The 20,940-nt window shown below is 39.4% G+C and overlaps 3 protein-coding genes across 4 annotated transcripts; 2 read left to right on the forward strand and 1 right to left on the reverse strand.

Moving 5' to 3' along the window:
* Positions 1-5,747, forward strand: snorc (secondary ossification center associated regulator of chondrocyte maturation). 2 transcript variants are annotated; one of them, XM_040021720.1, is made up of 3 exons: positions 1-267; positions 4,422-4,580; positions 4,702-5,744. In XM_040021720.1, exons 1-3 carry the CDS (start codon positions 189-191, stop codon positions 4,809-4,811), a joined length of 348 nt encoding a protein of 115 aa, XP_039877654.1. In that variant the 5' UTR covers positions 1-188; the 3' UTR covers positions 4,812-5,744. The 2 variants fall into 2 exon arrangements, with proteins under 2 accessions (XP_039877654.1, XP_039877655.1); XM_040021721.1 differs by lacking the exon at positions 1-267 and adding an exon at positions 3,834-4,324 and having other exon boundaries at positions 4,702-5,747.
* A 4,019-nt stretch (positions 5,748-9,766) lies between these two features.
* On the forward strand, positions 9,767-15,513 carry LOC120727452 (G-protein coupled receptor 55). Its single transcript, XM_040021715.1, has 3 exons — positions 9,767-9,932; positions 10,981-11,743; positions 12,461-15,513. Exons 1-3 carry the CDS (start codon positions 9,928-9,930, stop codon positions 12,683-12,685), a joined length of 993 nt encoding a protein of 330 aa, XP_039877649.1. The 5' UTR covers positions 9,767-9,927; the 3' UTR covers positions 12,686-15,513.
* itm2cb (integral membrane protein 2Cb) lies at positions 14,971-20,313 on the reverse strand. The gene is made up of 6 exons (XM_040021716.1): positions 19,639-20,313; positions 17,676-17,813; positions 17,370-17,561; positions 17,163-17,273; positions 16,854-17,004; positions 14,971-16,166 (listed from the first exon to the last, which is right to left on the reverse strand). Exons 1-6 carry the CDS (start codon positions 19,723-19,725, stop codon positions 16,075-16,077), a joined length of 771 nt encoding a protein of 256 aa, XP_039877650.1. The 5' UTR covers positions 19,726-20,313; the 3' UTR covers positions 14,971-16,074.
* Between the last annotated feature and the right edge of the window lie 627 nt (positions 20,314-20,940).

Consider the following 20,940-nt stretch of genomic DNA (forward strand, 5'->3'; position numbering starts at 1 on the left):
AGAAAATCCTGTGCACACCTAGTTCCACCCACCATCCCTCTCTCCCTCTCTCTCCTGCTTGCTTTCCCCTCACCTTTCTCCCTTCTGTGCTCCCCCGTACTCTTCTCCTGCTCCCCTCACAGACTCAGCTATTCGTTAAGAGAGTCTGCTTAAGGAGTTTTTGGAGACGCTCGTCGCTCACAGCCGCCATGGTTCACAACAGCAGCAGCATCTGCAGAGTTGCCCTGCTGGTACTCTTCAGCCTCCTGGTAGCCTTCGTCCATGCAGGTAAAACCTCTAGTTCTGAGTAATATTTATATATATATATATATATATATATATATATATATATATATATATATAGATAGATAGATATATAGATATATAGATATATACATATACAAATGTATTCCACAAATATACACATATATATATGTGTATATTTGTGGAATACATTTGTCGAATACACAATAAAGATCACCTGGTTGCGAAGAAGTTAATGGAGGTGGAAATGTTTCAGAACGAAACATGCAAAACCGTAAAGAAAGCATCAGCCTGTCGCATTTTAAATGTGGGCAAATTAATTTCTTACATTTTTTAAAGTAGGTCGAGGTGATTTCTTTACAGACACTGAGATAATTTCATAATCTCCATAAAGAAGAAAGTATTTTCTTTTATTATAGCTGAGCTTTTCTTATATATGAGTACATTTTTAGGGTTTTTAGACAATGTTGCCTGCGTTTCTCACAGCTCTCAAACAAAAAACTTTGTATATTCATGTCATTTTTCCCACAAAGGCACACTGAGGGCCTGATGTGTGTGTCGGCGGCTTGATGTAAATGATGCAGTTGTGAGAACTGAGAGAGCTGTGAAAGCTGCTCTTTGACGAACAAGATGACTCAGTTGCTTTGCCTGATGTTCGTATGAAACTCAAACCCGCCGCCCTCTCACTCGAGCTAAGCTGAAGTGATTCAGCGTAGTGCTGGTTTGGATTTTGGTACCTCTGGAGTGCATTTTATGTGCGTGAAGAGAATTTAGAGATGGTAAGAAGAACATTTCACACAAAAACTGTTGGTTTTCTGAATAAGGGCTATTTTGGATTGACAATCTGAAATAGCCCTTGACAGATTGCCACATCACTGCTCTTTCTTTCACTTTCTCTTACCTCTGCCAGTGTTTCCTTGGAATATATCTCAGATTCACTCGAGAAAACCTCGGGAGACTGTAGACTGGCTCTCAGGCCTAGAGGTCAGAGTAGCAGTCAAGAGGGCAATGGGGCAACACGGTCCTCCCTGTCTTGTATGGGAAAGAGGCAAAGAAAAATGTGTGACCTGTCACCGATTACACAACACCTACATATATTGTGAAAGACAAGTCTGCAGGAGTTATGACTTGCCTACAGCTTTCTACATTTTGTGGGCTGTTCTAACTTTGGAGGGTGCAGTTGCAAGGTGAAAGCATGTCTTCTATGCCTGCCAACACTGACGAATGAATGCTTTGTTGGATCACAGAGCAAAAAAAAAAAAACTCCCGCCAGGAGAATTGCTAATAAGGCCAAGTCGTCATGGCTACAGGTTGCATCTCTGCTGACTTCATATATAAATTTGCAGTGGCACGACTGCATTGTCATACAGCAGTGTCGTCAATTGTTGTCACAAGTCTTGACCACAACATCATCCAAGATGAGCGTGACAGGCAGCTTCATTGGTTGACTCAGCATAGGAAACACACAGAGAAATGTCAAATAAGAAAACAGTGTGATAATTACTCACATATACTCAGTGTTAAAAATCGTAGCCTTGACAGTGGTGTAGTTGTGTAATGTGAAAATGGAAAACAAAGTCTCTTCAGGCTGTCCTTGTTTCAGAGTAAAATCCAAAACACACACCAATTATTTTTCAAATATTTTACTGTGGAAAATGTGTCCACCTACTGTGGTATTTTAAGATGGCGAAGCGAGGGCACACAACACCACCGGTGTCATGTCTGGGCTGCATTACTTGTGGTTTTCGATGCTCTGCCAGGTTGCTTTAGACATGCATTCGTCTGCGTGCTTTGTCACCTGTCTGACTTGTGTGAAATCCTGAGCAAGGAGGCCAGGGGCCCCAACAAATGGGCCTCTGTGCTTTTTAGTGTCTGAAATCAGCCCTGCCCACAGCCTGCCAAACGCGTAGCGAGTCTGTGCTATATAAGAAGAAAGGCTAACGTCTGGAGTTGTGTATCTTTAAAAAGAGAGAAACAAGCAAAGATTTTTTTCCACCCTGAAAAACGCGATGTACACATATGCACGCAGTGAGCACTACTACTGTGAGCAGGAAACTGCACGTAAATGACAGATGCAGCAAATATGTTACAAATTTAAATTCATATATGTAATTTCATTTGATTTGTTAGAAGGTTCAAAAAACAAAAAATCTTTTCCTGGTTCACACTTCACATGGTTAAATCGGACAGACAAAACTGTCATTTTATATATAGCACATATGTTAACACAACTCAAGGCTGCTGTTGCTGTTTGTTGCTCTGAATGCTCTGTGGGCTTAAAATGAAAATAACTTCTTTCTAAAACTCATTTTTATTTTTAGAAATGAAAACTCCTCAAAGCACTGGTGTGTGCTGCTACTTTCAGAAAACAGTGCGAACTTGCTCTAACAAAAAGGAGAACAACAAATAAGATGTCCAACGTCAGAACTGTTTCACAGGCGCTTCATTATATATATCAAAATGAACTGTGCTGGTTTTTTTAATGGGAGTAGTACAAACTGTGGCATGATGTGCCATTGCAAAATGCAGCTCTGTGAGACTCTGTAGGTATACCTTAAAAATCATAAATGCTTTATAATGAATTATTCCATTAACTATGAACTAATTATGCACTCGTGTATTGCAGTTTAACAGCTAAATGTTGTGCATGAATGGTTACAATATCAAAAACTCTAATAATATAAATCCAAACTTGACTAATTATCACAATAACAATCACCACGTTAATAGAGATTATAATCCATTTATAAGAAAACCATTGGAGTGGTCATGTGAAAGAACTGTGAGTCCAAACATGCTGAGGCACAGACAGTAGATAATATTTTTTTTTCTCTAGTGGCTCCCTGACTAGATTCAAACCCTACCTCATGGAAACAAACCCAACGGAAAACATGTTATTATTTTTTTAACCTTCTTATTAAATCATTCTGTCCAGAAGGTGCAGCCTTTCACACATAGAGAATATTTAATAAACAAGTTTGTTTGACATCCAGTGCCCAGCCACTGGCTGGCTAGAGCCTGTCCGGTTGTTACTGGTTGCAGCCTGCTGCCCTGCGTGACCGCACAAGCTGCCTTTTGTGCCCTCGGCTGAAGGCCTCATTGATGCCTGAGCTGGCCACAGGCCCGGGCCTCCAAACCTTCAGCCAGCTACAGGACAGGAAGCTGCACACAACTCTGAGTCAATACTGACATCAGGCTGCGTATCAGAATTTCAGAGATACTGCCGCTAGCAAGACATGATATGATGTGCACTAGTTTCAGTAATTTTGTCGTGTTTTCCCCTCTGTTAGCAACTAAATAAGGTGCATTTGAGCCTGAAATAAGGATGAATCAAAGGCCACAAAGTAAATATGTAGGGTCAAATAGCTGAGTGTAAATATGTTTGCATTACGGTTTTTTGGTATGCACAGAGTTGAGGACAGAATAATTGAATCTGTGAGGGTCTGAATGGGTGGGCTTGTCTACATCGAGCTTATTTTTTAAGCAGAGATGATGATCAGTTTTTCCCCCTCTAACTTCTAAAAAACAGCTGTACAGCTGTTCGATTGCCAAAGCTGTTACCAAGCTGTTAAAGTGGTTTAAACTCTCCAAGTGAGCATTTCCTAAACTCTAAAAATTGGTTATTAAACACAAACAATTAAGTCCAGAGAGACATCGTGTTTTTCTGGCTACTGCAGCAGTGTGAAAAGTCTCAGGGTGACTACATGCTCAGAGCAGAGGAATGCCAGACAAAGAAGATTTGGGATGGAAGGAGAAGAGACGACTGAAGTTGAGAGCAGAGTCGGTAAATCACTTCATCTCCTACAGGATGTTTGTTTGTTTGTTCTGTTTAAGATTGGCTGAACCCTTTTGGGGGAAAAGAAACATGTTGAGAGATTCTACCTGGACCTCAAACGGATAAAATGTTCATCTTCTACAAAGGGATCTTTATACCCAGACCTGAGCTGTTAACCCAGTGAGACAAGAGAGACGCTGTTGGAGTCCTTACAGAAAGCCCCATGCATGCAGTTTTGCATCCCACCTAACACAAAGACAAGCAGGCTCGTTAGCAAACCTGGCGCCTCGTCAGTGAAAGACTTCAGTAAGAAAACATGCAATCATAGCTGATGCAGCACATCAGCCATGTCTTTTCTTTTTTTTTTTAAATAAAAGCTATCCTTGTTGTCCTTTTTCTGCAGACACTGTTTCAGACACTGCCCCAGCAACTAGGGACAACCAAGACACCGTGTCTGGAGATGAGCCACCCAGCGACACCACCCCCAAAACCCACTACTTAACAGACCATCCCTCCACCATCGACTATGATGATGCCACAGAAGTTTTCAACGAAGAGGAAGGTAAAGTTGTCCCATTTTTGACTGATCAACATGCACACAACCACCAAATAAATTTTCTTTCCTAATTGTGTGTGTATACATATACATATATATATAAATAAATATATATGCGTGTGTGCAGGGGCCATGGGGCCAGGGGCCATCACAGCCATAGTTATAGCAGTCTTCCTGGGAGCATCTGTCCTCCTCGCTCTCATCGTCATCACACTCAGGAAGTTCACCGCCTCCTAGAGGAAACACATATGGTTTATGTGTGTGTGTGTGTGTGTGTGCGTGTGTGTGCGTGTGTTGGTAAACCATGACTGTTTGTGTGCCTGTGTTTCTCTGTTGCTTCTCAGTTCCATCTTTCAACTCCAGGCTCGACCTTTGTGTAAAACGTGTCTTTTGCTTTGCTGAAAATTGTGGCAGGCTCCTTATCTGACTATTTGCAGATTTCCTAAATACTCAAATTGTTGCTCAACACGTCCACTTGTTGCTGAAGGAACCATCTTAGAAACTGGCTGGCTCTTCCAGTGCAATGCTGTAGCACATTTGTCACTTGTGGGTTTGTTTTTGTTTTTAAACATGTTGTTTTCCAGTCATTTCAATGTTTCGCCTTTCTTCAATACATGATTTTTCTTCTATGTTAGCAGGAAGTGTTTGTGGTTATGTTTGTCTGCGTCTTACTTTTCCAAACAGTGAGAAATATATTTGAATTTTTTTTAGCCGTACATGGAAGGTTTTTATTGGTCTTTCTCAGTAACTGTACCTGAGTAATTTTCAAAAGTATTTCCAAGGTGTCACCGTGCAAAAGTTTTCAAGTTTGTATTAAACCATTAACAAACATTTGTAGAGTCAAATTAAGAAGAGAACATCTTTAAAAGGGGCTTTTTCAATGAAAGTAAACAGACGTGTTGTTTGTACCTGCAGAGCAAATATGCAGTTAGTGCTTGGATGAATGTGCCTTTTGTCTTTGCATGTTTGTGTGGGTTTTTTGTCTCTCTTTTTTTGCAGGAGGAAAATTAGTATAGTATATTATGAGATATTTTTCTGTACAACCCAGAGTCCTCAGTCATACAGCTGGATGCTGCCATTTTATCATCAAGTCAAAAATTATTAAATCATATTTTAATAGTTTAATGTGTGTGTGTGTGTGATTGCACATGATTACTGAATTAACTGTAATTTTTTTCTTATAGACATTATACATTTTCGTGTACAGTTACAGACTGTATATAAAAGATGCGCATTTGGGTTTGAAAATTGAAGCCAATTCAGTTGGGCTTTAAAGCTGTTTTCTTTATATTGGCCAACAGGGCGCCATGTATCTGATTGCTAAGATGAAGTCAAATTCTTTGGGTTTATAAGGAAGGGACACCACTGGTCCCTCGATGTTTGACTTCAGTAAACACTTTCCTGATCGGTTAGCTTTCGCTCATATTTACCAAAACATTCACTTTGTAAATTATGGTACCATTTAGATATATAAACATGATGAAGCATGGCATGATCCGTGGCACCTGGTGACTAAAAAGTCATAAGTACCATATGGGCAAAAAATGTCCTTCAGTTCTTATTCACTGCTTGCTCATCACATTTAGTTTCAAAAACTAAACAAGGCAACTGGAAAAAAACCTCCTTGCTCAATGCTTTTCATAAAACCAGACAGTGACTCACATCAGAAATTATTCAATTTTAACTTTTACTATAGAACTAATACTGTTATTTCTTCTTAATTCAGAATATTAATTTTAAAATGTGATATGTGTCTTTAGTAGTTAGTAGTCATCCTGTACTATAGTATATCGTCTTTCACTTCTGATGTTTTTAAAAAAAAATCGGGTCAGATGAACAAATAATAAACAAATAATAAATGAATTAAGACACACAACATGTCTTAATTTATTTAAACTAAACAAAGCCAAAATTCAGAGGTACTTTGTGAAAAAATCAATACTGAGTTAACAGAGTAAGTAGATAACAGGTGCTGCAACTCAAATACACTTTCAAACTGATCAAATTAACTCATCATCAGCTGGTGTCTTCCTCACAGTGGACACCCTGGCAAATTCACCCAAGCCCAGACCGTGCAGTGCTCAGAGAAACTGCAAAAAACTACATGCCTCAGTTAGCATGTTAAATGTTAAAGTCCATTAAAGCAGAATCAGTGAAAGACTGAAGAAGTGTTGCCTGTTTAGACGGGATGCCAAGAGAACCTTTCTCTAAAAAGAACATGGCAGCACAGTTCAGAACAGCATGGCAACGTTGCAAACTCAGCATATCAGCAGAAACAGTTCATACCAGCTATGAAGCACGGCAGTGGAGGGGTGATGATATGGGTTTATATTGTAGCCACAGGCACCTGTAGCCACTGAGTCCTCAATGAACTCCTCTGTGTACCAAAGTATTCTGGAATCAAACGTGCGGCTATATTTCCAACATCTAAGGCTTGGATGAAACTGGACCAGGCAACAAAGCAAATATCCTGAGGAGAAAAGAAAGAAAAGATTCACGGAGTTGTCATAAGCCCAGTTACAGTCCCAACCTCAACTCAAATGAAATGATGAGGCGAGGCTTTTAGAGCGCGTAAACAAATGCCCGCAAACCTCAACGAACTGAAGCAAGACTAAAGAAGAGTAGGCCAAAATTTCTCCACAACAATGTGAGAGGCTAAGAAAGTCATACTGAAAACACCCACTTCAGGTTATTGCTTCCAAAGGTGATTCTTGAAGCTACTGAATCAGGGGGCGTACTTAGTTTTTCCCACACCGTATCTGCATTCTGGCTTAGTTTGTGTTGAATAAAGACACGGTGTAGTATGTCATCCGCTGTTGTTCATTTGAGGTTGTATTTTCTTAAGAACTTGGCAATGACCGGATGACTTTTTATGTCCTGAAAACATTAGAACTGGAAGAGGGCATACTTTTTTCACATGACTGCATACAAAGAAACACATTTACAGAAACAAAAAAGTGTCATATGGTTTCCCCAAAAGTGAAAGCATTTTTTTTTTCCCAGTTTAAAACTGAAAGCACATTTCGATCTCTTCTCACGTACTTGAATTTAACTATATTTCTCTGGTGACTGATGATGGTAACTTCAAGCTGTGAAGTGTAGCTGTGGGCACATTCTCACACTTTAAATTCAGTTAAGTCATCTCAGTACATGAAACCAGGAAACCCTTAAACATAATCACAGTCTAAATCTGCTTCTGCAGCTTCTCACAGACTTAAAAGGAAAAGGGCTTTGAAAGCAGTGTTCAGAAATTTTCTTTCACATAGGACAACTCATAGCGGTACGTTTACTAATAACAGCACTACTACTGAAATCACAGTATTGGAGGCATCTTGCTTTATTAATAGTGACTGCTGAGAGACTGTAAACAAACTAGTTGTTGACCTAAAAAAAGAAAAACCATGCAGGGAAGTCACATGGACAAGGCCTGGTCTTTATATTCAGCATTTAATTTTGATCAAATGTTACATCTTATATTATATAAATCTACATTCACATTATATTCATATCTCTTACGATTCATGCAAATCAATTTGTAAATAATGATGGAAATTCCAGTTTGAGGAAACAAACCGCAAGAGAATGAAAAAACTTGTGGTATTAGGCAAGAATTTTATCAATAACAGTTTCCTCAGCTTGATTCATTTTCAGCAGCCTGTGTCTACATCTGATATGTGTTCTACCTTGTAGCGTATCCTTTGCTAAGACTGCAGAACTTAAGATGGTAAAGTTGGTCTGCTGGTCACTAGGTTGGCTTACCACTTTTGGTTCAACTTGAAATTTCTCAACGGCTGTTGGATTTCTCCAGTGTGTGATTCCTACTAGCTCACTGCTACTATTTTAGTGAAATATATCAAACAACGAGGATGGATTTCTTTAAAAAGCCACAGATGTTCAGATTTTACTAAGGATAAATAACAATAACACTTCATCTTGACGTCAAGAAATTTGTGACTTCTCTCACGATCAGACTAGGAAATCTTTCACTTGTTGAGCAAATGTGCAAGTACTACAATGTTTACCATGTTAGGTTTTAATTTTTAGGCAATAAATAATATGTCCCCTAGCCACACAAGGGCTGGTCCGGAGTAGAGATAAATGGAGAGGGTTGCATTAGAAAGGACGCCCGTCATAAAATCCTTGCCAAATCAAACATGCAGATCGAGACTAAAACAATAAATACCAAGAAGGCCACACATTTTAGTTAGGTTCTGGCAACAAAACCATTTATTTTGATTTAGGGAAAGGTCACACTTTGGGTTCTGGTCACAGGCAGGATAAAAGGTGGATGTAGCTGACATGATGCCACCCATTGGTTTCTTAAGTCCCATTTTGAGCAACATTGCCATCTTGGTTGCAACCCCGCCTCCCCCCAGATGTGATGAGGAAAGGGTGGGTCTGACTGTGAAACCGTCTCTCCCTGGGTCATGACTTGTCATTCGCAAGTGGTTAGCTAATGACTTTGCAGTTTCATATCACTGACAATCCTCCATTTTAAAACTAGGAATGACCAAGATTTTCAAATGAAACTTCATCTTCTATTCAGTATGACCCAAAATGAGTGACTGAGCTCATAATAGTCATGTGCCCATGTTTTATACTGTCTAAATTTTTTATATAACCTTTCAAGAGCTTTAACCAAGCCTTCAGGAGCATATCTGAACCAATAACAGGTACCTCTTGTTATCTCTCACAGCGTAAACCAACCCAAACCTAAAACTGAAAGTATTACAAGACAAAATAAACTTTTCTGATTTAAAGCACCAAAGCCACACTTCTTAAAGTAGCTACTGGCATAGATTAGCTCATAATGCAAATTAGCTAGTAGTCTGTGTTGCGTAATTCTAACCTTAAAGGCACATTTACCTTAAATTGCAATGTGGTGCAGTGGATTTGTAATATCATAGGCCAGTCATGTAGCCTTACAGGCCTAGAACTACTCAAATCAAACATCAGCATGAAACGGCTAAGTCACAGCACGTAGATTATATCTTTTGTCCAACCCAGTCAAAGTAAAAAAAAAAAAAAAAAGTCCATTATGATAGAGAGGGGTAAGCAGCCTATCAGGATAAAGCCCACAGTCATTTTAGGAAAATATCTTGCCACTTAAACATAAACATAATCATCGTGAGTGCTGCTGCTAGTTTCTTCACATGTTTACACAAAAATAGAGTTCCAGCAGACGTGCAGGGCAGGTTCATGTTACTTTGATTTTAAACAGCTATAATGCATATTTGAACACATGCATGATGTGTGGCACAGTCAGGAAGTGGTGATGAAACAACAAAGGTTTGAAAAGGAGAAGTGCGTCTGGCACCGCGCAGACAGTCAGACACACTGAAACTTGACTGGCATGAGGTAAGAACACAACTAGATTTCACATTTTCCACTACATGTTAGCTGATCGCAAAAGAACGCCAGGTTAGATGTTAAAAGTGCTGCAGTTACATGTAGATGATGAGTCAAACGTGAGGAACTTAAATTACAAGACATATTTCATTTATTTATCTATTTTTAAAATTTATTTACTTATTTACTTCTAATTAATGCTTACGTTAAAAGTCAGGTTTCATTGTATATATAATGTGCTTTTTTTATCTTCATGCAAATTATTTTGATCTGAGTGCAAAGGGCCTTCAGCTTGCTCGCTGTAAGGAGGGACTCTGCAGCCAGCGACACGTAGTGCACGCAGTCAAAACCTGCCTGTTTTTTTAACATTAGGTTTATTTCAGTCGAGTGTCAACTCGATGCACAGACACTCATGTCAGAGATGTATTTGGGATTTTCCTGTAAAACCATGGCTTCACTCAAAATAGAACAGGTGTCAGGTTTGTCCATCACAACCTGACACCAACGCAATGAAGAGTAGAACATGTGACGAACCACCTGCTCATTTGTTTTCAACTGATATTAAATCAGTAAACACTCCGAGGTAAATGGGAATATTGTTAGTGTCCAAACAAATAACCTCAAATAGAGAACCACTTAACTGTGCTGTCGCAGATTGCAAAACTAATACAATAACAGAAAGTCATTTCCTTTGAAATCTTGATCATAATATTCACAATTTGTTTCTAAATGTCGAAGTAAAATGAAAGTTACTCCGGCCTGTACTTTACTAAGACTACCATTGCTACTACTTTCATGAGAATCAGGAGGCTAAAGGTTAATAATGTTCACGGTGCTCTTATGTTTGCTATGTTGTTTATACCAGAAACAAAAAAACAAGTTCACAGTTCCTGTACCCACACAGCTGAGAGGTTTCTAGTGGCTTGGTATAGTGGCGTATCATACAGCCGTTTCTGTGTGGGAACGAGTAACAAAAACAGGAAAGACAACTTAAACTGTTCTTTGAAATCCTGGCAGAGATGTTGAGATAAAATTGAATCCAACTGTTATATTGCAGTGACATCATGACCAACAACATGTCAGTGAACTGCAGTAAAGAGTTCGACCACGTGGATGAAGTGATGAAAGTTTTGGAGCTGGTCTTCTATATTCCTATATTTGTCGTTGGTCTGATTCTCAATATTGCAGCGCTGGTGGTGTTCTGCGGCCTTCTGCGAAAAAAGACTGAATCTGCTATTTCTGCTATCTACATGATAAACTTGGCTTTGATGGACTTGGTTCTCCTGTCGATTCTTCCCTTCAAAATGCATGCCACTAATCACAAGTGGCCCGCCAGCTTCCACGGACTGTGTTCAATTTTGGAAGGGCTTTATTTTTATGGGATATATGGAAGCATATACATCATTATGTGTATAGCTGTAGATAGATGGGTGGCTATCTGTCATCCGTTTAAATCCAAGCAGTTGCGTTCACCCAAAGCAGCTATGGCAACTTGTATGGCCGTGTGGATGCTTGTGTCTGCATCAGTCATTCCAGTCATCTGGAACTTCAGGAAAAGCAAGAGCAACACATTTCATTGTTTCCACGAGTTTTCACCGGAAGGCTGGAAACCTCCCATCATCATCAGTGTGCAGGTGTTTGGGTTCATTCTGCCTGCACTGGTGGTGGTTTTCTGTTCAGTTCAGATCATCTGGACACTTCAGCAGTCTGGCCAGCACAGCCCACAAAGCCGGGCCTGTGTGAAGATCATCTACAGCGGGCTGTGCGCGTTCCTGGTGCCTTTCACTCCGAGCCACCTAGCCATCTTCCTGCAATTTCTGGTGAGAAACCCAAGGCTCATTTTATGCTCATTTTAAGTGTAAAGAAACTGAAACAACAGTCCAAAGCATATCACCTTAGGGTCCATTTAGTAGCTGTCCTTTATCACATTTATTTCAGCAGGTAAACATTTAAAATTTTGATGTTTAAAGTCTCGAACTCCTTATAATCCACTGGGTAGCCTGAATCAGAAAAATATAATGTGTACTGAACCTATTTTATAAAAAAAAAAAAAAAGCTTATTAATATTTCAGTTAAAAACATTTAACTTTCTGCAGCTTTTTTACTTTGATTTGAGATTTATGTTGAGTAATCATCAGAAAAATTCAGGGGGGGGGGAGGATGCTGCAAATGTTATGACTCAGCAGCGCTTTTTATGTCAGTAGCACATATGGTATGACAAAACAAGCCTAAATGGTTGTAACCACTGGGGTATTTGTTGAGGGGTACTTGTGTATAATTTTGATACTTGCAATAAAATTCTTCTTCAAAAGTTGACGTTATTAGAAATTATTAGAAATTAATTATCAAACTGGAGAGTATGGCAAGTGCGTAAGCATGTGTAAGTACTGCAGATATGCACAGAGAGGATCTTCATAGGAAAATTCACAGATAGGACCTGCGCTTCACACTGCAATGCTACCTCTGCTACAAACCAAAAGTGTCACACATGATTCTTTGATGGTAAACTAATGTTTCCTTAACACACATACTTGCAGGTGCATCAAGGAGCATTTCAGGACTGTGGCACCAAGGCCAATCTCAGCCTGTTCATACAGATTGCTATGTGCCTGTCAAACATCACCTGCTGTCTGGACGCCATGTGCTACTACTTTATTGCCCATGAAGTGAGGAACACCAGACACAGCTTAAGGATGTCAATACTGAGCCAAAGGAGAGCCACCAACAGCACTTCTGAACGGGAGAGAGGCGAGTCAAGTTGAGACAAAAACTGTCCCTAGAGGATCACTGATGTGATGTGATGTTGTGTTAATATAGCAAAACGAGGCTAAAACCTTGTTTTGTATCAGAGCAGTAAAGCTGGAGACAAGTCAATAGTGGACCCAGTAGCTGATAAGCATAGTGTCACGCACTAAAAGTAATTAACCTGCTCGTAAGGAAGCAGGTCAGAGTGTAATCTAAATTAACCACACAGCTGAATGCAAGGCTGTATGATCTGATCCAGCAGCAGGAAGCCAGTAGGCACCTCTCTAACCTCAAAGCGCTCTAATGCGTTAAATGAAGGCTGCAAAACAACCCATGAACTAAAAAGCCACAGTCTGACATGCTTTAAAAAATCATTAAAAGCATGAAAAGGTCACTCAAACCTGTGAACCAACAATGAGTGAGAAAGTGACAGGGACAGGCAGCATGACTCATTTTAAAGAACTAAAAACTGATACTGGCGGGCAGTTCAAAAACGCCTTTGTGATATTATCTAGGACTGAAATCAAACATGCACAAAGACGGCTTTTATTAGTCAGAATTCTCATCAAAGACAAAATAGATTAATTGTTTCAGACTAAATGAATTTAACAGATGCATAATTATTATTTTTTATATTCAAAAGAGTTAACTAACCGTAATAATAAGCATATTTTAGTCGTGAATCTCTAATCTATGAAATGCAGATTTACATAAAAAGTAAACAAAACGAAATTATGCCAATATATCTAATTAATTACGATTCAAATATGCATATTTCCTTGACGAGTACACAGATGAATCAGGGTTTATAAATCACATCCACAGGTATAGCTTTAAACATATGAAACTAAAAACGAAACATTAGCAATAATTTCAGTGGTTCATTTCATTTTTTAAAACATTAAATAATACAATGGATCCTAAATGGTTGTAAAGAATTCTCACTGCAAAATAAGTAACAATATCATCTATATTTGTAAATGTAAATGTTTAATCAGAAATACAGCAACAGTCAAATATAGAAATAAACACGGCCTGAGGAAGAGTAGAGAGGATTTTTTTGTGCGTTGTTAATAGATTTTACATTCATTTTCTGTCTTTTAAATCTCATAAATTATACTAAAAAAATATAATATAAAAAAAATATTAAAAGTGACATTATTATAAGAGAGGACTAAAGCATTTATGATTATTGCATTAAGTGATCTGTTTATAGTTTTGCAGATGAAAACTGACTTCGTATGCTTTTTTTGCTTTGTTTATAAACTGATATTGTTAGCTGTAGCATTTCATATTTAGCTGTACTGAACTTTGTATTTTATTTTTAGATTGCAACCTTAGGTGCATAATAGTTTTATTGAAATGTTTAAAAACCGTAAGTATGTAGTCCCGGCCATGCGTAGGTCACTGCTGAAAGAACTGTTTTCATATTACTGTTTGGGTTTATGTGAATGCTGTCACATGAAAAGTCAAATGGAAAGCTGCTTATGAAGCACACAGAGCTGTCGCTGACCATATGTTGCCGATGTTGAACGGTCATTTTGTGTTTTATGACAGCGTGCCTCACTGGTGGCTTAACCGTACCATAATGTTGTATTTAATGTATATATCTTTCATAAAAATGTGTGAAAAGCTCTCTTTGAAACCATCATATGCTGGTTTCATTGCATTACCTGCATATTGAAACTTTATTTTATTATAATTTAAGTTTCTGCATTTTGTACTCAATTTTATTTTTACTTGTAAAATACTTTTGTGATCCCTGCATCTTGAGCCAACCCACGGAGTTTGTCGGTCTGGGCTTTTTTCCTTTTCTTCATAAGTTTAAAGTCAAAATAAAAACAATGTGAAGACAAAAACAAAAAGGATTTATGAGTGAATATTATGAATATTTATCCTAAATATTTAATTAATGAAATGCAGCCGGAAACTAAGCGTTTACCTAAATATTGCATTTTTGTAACTATAGTAACTGCTGAATATTTAAAAATGTACACTATTAAATGAGACATTGTAAAGTAGGCTGATCAAATCACAAATGTATTACTCATCAGTTTTGAAGGGAAATAACCTGAACAGATTATGATGTTTAATTGATAACAAAGTTGCAGATGAAAACTTTCAGATATTATCACTGTATTTTTGTTCCATTTCAGTGAGAATGCCACAAAGGCAGTGTAATGCTGTGTTGTTTCGCCTACTTTTATCAGTACTGTTCAGCCAATCTCCAATTGATCTAACCCACAGCCTACACAGTGATTATGAGCCACTGTTGGTGAAGAACATTCAAAACATGACCAAGAAAGTTTGATAATTTATTCTCAAAGCAGCAAGATTTTACAAGAAAAATTGACTGTACAGCGAAATACAGTACCCAAGACAGTGAAATATGACAACAGATCACAGATCTCTCTCTCTCAACAGAATCAGATTTACTCCAACTTATACATCAGAAAGACAGCCCAAAATCTTTTCCTTTTTTAAGCTGGGACGAAACATCAGAGAACATTATAATGCCAAGATAGGAAAGATTGGGAAATGGCAAGAGCTGAAGACAACAGGCAAATCTGAGTGAAGAGGAGGAAGAGCAAGACAACGTGAGTTTTTAGCCTTTGATATCATCTACAGTAAGTGATCTAGACTATAAAGCGTTCTTTATAAATAATTCATATGTCCTTAAAACCAAGCTTGTAGCATCCCTGACTGCAGACTTTGGTTCCTTCTGTCCTTCTACAGCACTGCTACTAATTACAGTCTAAAGCCGTTTATATCCAAGGAGTAGGAAAGTGTGAGAAGAACAAAACTAAAAGGCAAACAAGAAAGAAATGATCATCCACAAAACAAGTTGATCTCAGATAAAAATCTATGCATGTAACAATATGAAATTAAGAAGAAAATCAATGTACAGTATATATTGCTTAGGAACAATCAAAGTTATATACACCACTCATTATGATATCAACCAGCAAAGTAATATCTTAACTACATGAGGTATGTTTCGCCATCTTCCGACATTCAAAACAACAACAAAAAAAGTAACTAAAAATAACTTAATTGAAAAAATACGAAGACAAGTATAAAAATGAAATGAAATCAAGTCCATTGATGTAAATGTCACAAACTTACATGCACAGGTTAACACGTTCTGCACGACATGACAAGCTACAGATATATCGAAACAAATCTATAACATTATCCAGGAATCCGTTTAAATTAAAAAGACATTAACATAGTACACGGACGTTTCAAAAAAATAAAAGCATAAACAAAAACATTCCAACTGGATCTGAAACTAAAACTACGAGACAAACGCTTGCTCTTAAAGTGCAGTTTAACGCTTAAGGAATTCAAGAGGTATGGTTTAAATTGGCTTCAGTGTTGGATGGCTGTGATTTCCACCTCAGATTTAGAACCGGTCGCAGATCACAGTCTCGACCACAAAAGTGTTCTCAAAGTGGCGGATGCTGTGACAATTCTTGGTCTCACGCCTCTCAATACCTGGAAGAGGAAAACACGACGCATTTAGAAAATCTGTTCAGAATCGAAAGCGGACATTTGTTCACATGCTTTCTCAAGCTACTCTGCCTACAACGTCCATTTTGAATCAGCAGAAGCCATCCCCACAAATCACGTCCATATATGTACGCAGGGGGAAGTTTGTTGCATCATTTCTGAAGCTCTAAACCCAATCAAAGGCAGCGACGACACAGATATCACTCATCCGAATCACAAACACCTCCACAGAGTGTGTGGATGTGTCCACTGCACTACAAGTGACTCACATAGCAGGAAGTTCCCAGGCTGAGCCCACACAAACACACACACACACAATAATATTCAGGCTCACAAGCTGGTACAGCAGCATGTTACACTGCAGACGCACTGTCTCAAGTGTTCAAAGGAAGACCCTATATGGTCCCCGTTGATATTTGCTTTTCTGTCACTCTCTCTTTACTCCTACACACCAACTCTAGACACTGGATTCCCTGTGACTCAGTGGAGGAACATCTTCCTCCTCAGGTACAGAGTTTACAGCAAACGTCACTTGACTCAACATCTGACAAGAGCTGGTGTGAAAAAGAGGGTGACGAAAAGCGGAAGCAATCCTGCACATGTCACTACATTATTTAACATTTCATATATACTCCGAACAGACTGGAAAAGGAAGTGAATGTGTCAACTCACGTTGGCGCTGGCTGCGGCGTCTGAGGCGGTAAGTTTCTCTGCCGTAACAGAGCCTGTGAATGAAAGGGCCCAGCTGCCTCATGTTCCTCACCCTCCCCGTCACCATCATCTCCTCCTGGATGATGTACGTCTGAGGAAGGTACGTCCCTCTCTGTGGCAAAGAGACAAAAATGAATCACTCGACTGATCGGTCTGTGGGAGGAACGCTGCCAACAGGAAAGTGGGAACACACTGTCCTTCACTCTCAGACAGCCATTTATCTCTTACAACCACAAGTGGCATTAACAGCTAATCCACTGCGTGTCTCACCTTGACATTGACGAGCAGCTCCCACAGGTTGCGTGGTGGCATCACTAAGGTTGTGTTCAGCTCGGTGATGTAGCATTTGTCCAGTGCGATGTCGTGATAAGCTGTAAGGCCCTGGAACAGAGAAAGAGAGAAATCGTGTTATGCCTTAATCAAACGCTTACAAACAAGTGTAATGAGAGGAAAAAACACGCAAAGACAAACACCTACCCTCTGAAAGTCGTGGATGATATCGGCAGGATCGCTGCCACCAAAACGTGGCACGGGTACGCTGATCTGCTCGTAGTTGTCTTCAAGGTAGATGCCGACGTTTTCCTCGAGTTCTTGCCGCCCCCTCAGAGGAGCATACACAGAGTCCTCAAAGATAACCCGACAATGGAACAAACTGTCCTCTGGGATCTGCTAATGGGATGCAACAGAGCTGTGTCAGCATGTGACGTTTACTTTCAGCTGTGTGATTTTTACCCACTGTGTTCAGGATGTTATTTAAGAAAAGAGGGGTAATTGCTGACTAACCTGAGGTATATAGTAGTGGCGATAGATAAAGACAGACGCCAACACCAGTCCTATCAAGAAAACTGCCAGGCCCAAGGCAAGGCAGCACAGGCCGGTTGGAAAAGGCTTCTTTGGCCTGACTGGGTGAACCGACTGCCCCTGTAAAAAGAAAAAGCAGACTGGTTAGAGTTCAGATCTTATATCTTATCCTACATCCTGGTTCTTTTCATAGTAGTGTGTGAAAGTTTTTAAGAGTAGTTTAAATGATGCACTGCAACTCTGAATTTGCTTTGTGCAGTGTGAAATATTTGTATCTAATCCTATCACACTCACACTGCTTTACTTTCATACCCAAAAGCCAAATTTGTAACAGAGTTCATTTTGAAAAGAAGCAAGTGCCAAGTTGAGATCTGGTAGACGTACGACGGACATGAATAAAGCACGCCAGATGCCCACCCACAGTCTCTCAGTCAATCTGCTGCCTCTCCCTACTACTGTTGCTATGGTGAGCGGAAGCATGCTCTGACGAAGATGCTGGCACGTGGCCGTCTGGGTCTATTCTTAGAGGCCTACTTCCACGCTCCATATTTGCAGATATTAAGTCTTAACTCCCTTGGTGGGAGTTAAAAATGAGGACAGTTGCGTAGAGCAGGAGTCCCTCAGAGGCGGGCGTATTAATAGATCTACACACATTGGCTCTGACGCCTAGCCTGCCATAGCAGCCAATGGAAATCCACACAGCCTTTCACATCCTTCTGTTGACGTAACGAGCATTGGTAAAATATGTCTGCAGAAGTGATAGGTGCGTCATCTGTGCAGTGTGCTAGGGGGGAAAAAAGACGAGAAGCTTTATGTGAACATCCATTATGTGCCAAATATCTAATTATGTTCAACTCTGGGGATGAAGTCCAGAAAGGAGGCTAAGAAAAGCTGGTGACAGATCTGACTTCCCACTCAGCTAACGCAGGTACAAGCCGTTCTGCAAACCCCACTTTACACAAGCAAGGAAAAAAAATCAGTGTTTGAGAAACTACATCTATGTAGTTAAATTACATGTTTGAGAACTGGAGACTGAAAGTGTTGCAGAACTGAAATTGAGACAGAACTAAACTCCTCAATTTTTTTGAAATAAACTCTGAATTTTCCAAGTTTTATCTCCTCTAATATATTCATCGAAAGCAGGAGCTACAAAACAGCTAGGTCAAAACGACACTGACTTTTTATACTGCTAGTTTCGGGAGGGTTAAGCTGCCTTTACACACACACTTTGCTGCTAGATTACTACCACTCATTCTTATCTGCTCTCCGGCACTATCTGCAGGACACACGTGGTATAACACCGTGACATTACAGACTGGTGCAGTATTCACATCTGACAGCTCTATTGTTTCCTCACAGCGACAAAAGAATAAACAAGCCCAAGGCTATCTGTACGCTGACAGCGAGAAGCCTGAGATTTTTGTCTTATACATGCACACTTTATGAACAACTTGGTAAAATGATGTCCTCTTTCTGCCAATTGCCCACATGTATACAGGACTGCCTCTTCTGCAGTGTGCCTCCTAGCTGTGGCTAAACAAGGTGATGTAATACCAACATCCCATAGGTGGGATTGCATTGCAATGCTGGGGCTGTTCCCTTGTTGTAATATTAATGCACAATAAAACTTTTTTAGGCTCAGAAACACTACCACTGCCTTTATTAACCTTTAAGCTTGTAGATAAGGGTGTAATTATATTTTTTAAGAAAACAAATGCAATATATAACTTTAAGCAGTTACTGGCTTTTCTTTATAATCATGTCAATCACATAAAATCCAATCCCATTAAATGCCATGATGCATGGACAAGGAAAGCGAAACTAATTATATCAAACTTTATTTTTTTAAGCTATAGCCTATGCAGAAGTAAACATCTACTTATGCTATAACGAGACAAAAGACAAATGCCGCAGCATGAAACAAAGACAAAGTGTGCAAACTCACGTGAGCCTGAGGTATAATGATCTTGTCCTCATCGTTGTCTTTTTCGGGCTTCTGCGCCGACACTGGCTGGAAAGTGATCTTCACCATGTTTGTTTGCTCAGTGTGTGCTTGCTTTGTCTCCTGTCTGATTCAGTGCGCTGGTTTCGTCCACCGGACCGGGAAGATTATATAGCGCCGGACCAGGCTCGCCCCCGGGCCTCGGTGACCTCACTAGAGCGTCTTCTCTGACGAACAAGCAGTGTGTGGGTCTCAGGGAAAAGCCGCCTCGCCGCTGTCAAAATAAGAGCCGCTATCGGACTTCGACTTTTAGAAAAACGCTAAAAATAACAGACTGTGAGCTTAGTTGCTTCCTGGTGAATATAATTAAACATTTAAAGCGGCTTGAGTGGAAAAAATGCTAAATTTAACTCGATTTTGAGGATATTTGGCTACCGAGTGCCCTTATTTTGAAGACAAGCGCCCAATATGGAAGTGCTTTCCGTATTTTATTTAAAGCTGAATCTTCTATTCTCAATGTTCTCAACACTATCATCCGGAAATATTGTGATGTTTCAAACTGGCTGATCCAGCTACTACACTGCAATAAAGTTATCAATAGGTCAGCACTACTTAGTAGTAAGAGAGATAATGCTGCTCAGATGTCCATGGGCTCATCAATGCATATATAATATTTTACAAGGTGATTGTGTATTACTTGGTTAATATGCCATATAATCTAATTTATATGAATGTGGTTACAAAATGTACTTTGTAAGACAGATTAAGAATCTATATTATGCATAAAACAAGCCTGATGTCATTAATACGATTCTAATATACAGTAACAGTTACTAATATATAGTAACATTAAATTATTCATTTCTTTCTAGTGAACATCACAAGAAATATGCTAATCAGTAATATATGCACATTTTTTACAGCCATGGTGTACACACAGCTCTCATCTCCTTGCCTCAGTAATCATTACAGCATCTATGAGTCACTACAGACATAAGACTTGCAGCAATGAATTAGACAATATAGGAAATTTGAGCTGATAGTTAGTGATAGAAGCATGTCCTGAAAGGGTTACAACCCACACCACAGCAAAGTGAAGTCCTAATGCAATAGGGATGATCTACTCTCCACAGTGTCATCACTGTTTTCCGGTCTTGATCACTTTTAAAGAGGTTCCAGGCGCTTTACACATAAGAGTGGTCCATATTCTCCGGGACCCATCTAGTACTATAGATGGGGTGATGCCCCACAAGCTCCAAAAGACATGAATGTGTGGACTGGCAAACATACGGTCTATAGCCCTAG

The sequence above is a fragment of the Simochromis diagramma genome, unplaced genomic scaffold (assembly GCF_900408965.1).
Source record: "Simochromis diagramma unplaced genomic scaffold, fSimDia1.1 OVJJ01000205.1, whole genome shotgun sequence".
Taxonomy (NCBI): domain Eukaryota; kingdom Metazoa; phylum Chordata; class Actinopteri; order Cichliformes; family Cichlidae; genus Simochromis; species Simochromis diagramma.

Bases quoted from the DNA above. Each gene is read 5' to 3' on its own strand.
- snorc (XM_040021720.1), top strand. From the start codon at position 189: ATGGTTCACAACAGCAGCAGCATCTGCAGAGTTGCCCTGCTGGTACTC. The intron at 268-4,421 runs GTAAAACCTCTA...CTTTTTCTGCAG, and splicing joins GGTAGCCTTCGTCCATGCAG to ACACTGTTTCAGACACTGCC. The intron at 4,581-4,701 runs GTAAAGTTGTCC...GCGTGTGTGCAG, and splicing joins AGTTTTCAACGAAGAGGAAG to GGGCCATGGGGCCAGGGGCC.
- LOC120727452 (XM_040021715.1), top strand. The intron at 11,744-12,460 runs GTGAGAAACCCA...ACATACTTGCAG, and splicing joins CCATCTTCCTGCAATTTCTG to GTGCATCAAGGAGCATTTCA.
- itm2cb (XM_040021716.1), bottom strand. From the start codon at position 19,725: ATGGTGAAGATCACTTTCCAGCCAGTGTCGGCGCAGAAGCCCGAAAAA. The intron at 17,562-17,675 runs GTTAGTCAGCAA...GCATCCCATTAG, and splicing joins GCCACTACTATATACCTCAG to CAGATCCCAGAGGACAGTTT. The intron at 17,274-17,369 runs GTAGGTGTTTGT...TCTCTGTTCCAG, and splicing joins TCATCCACGACTTTCAGAGG to GGCCTTACAGCTTATCACGA.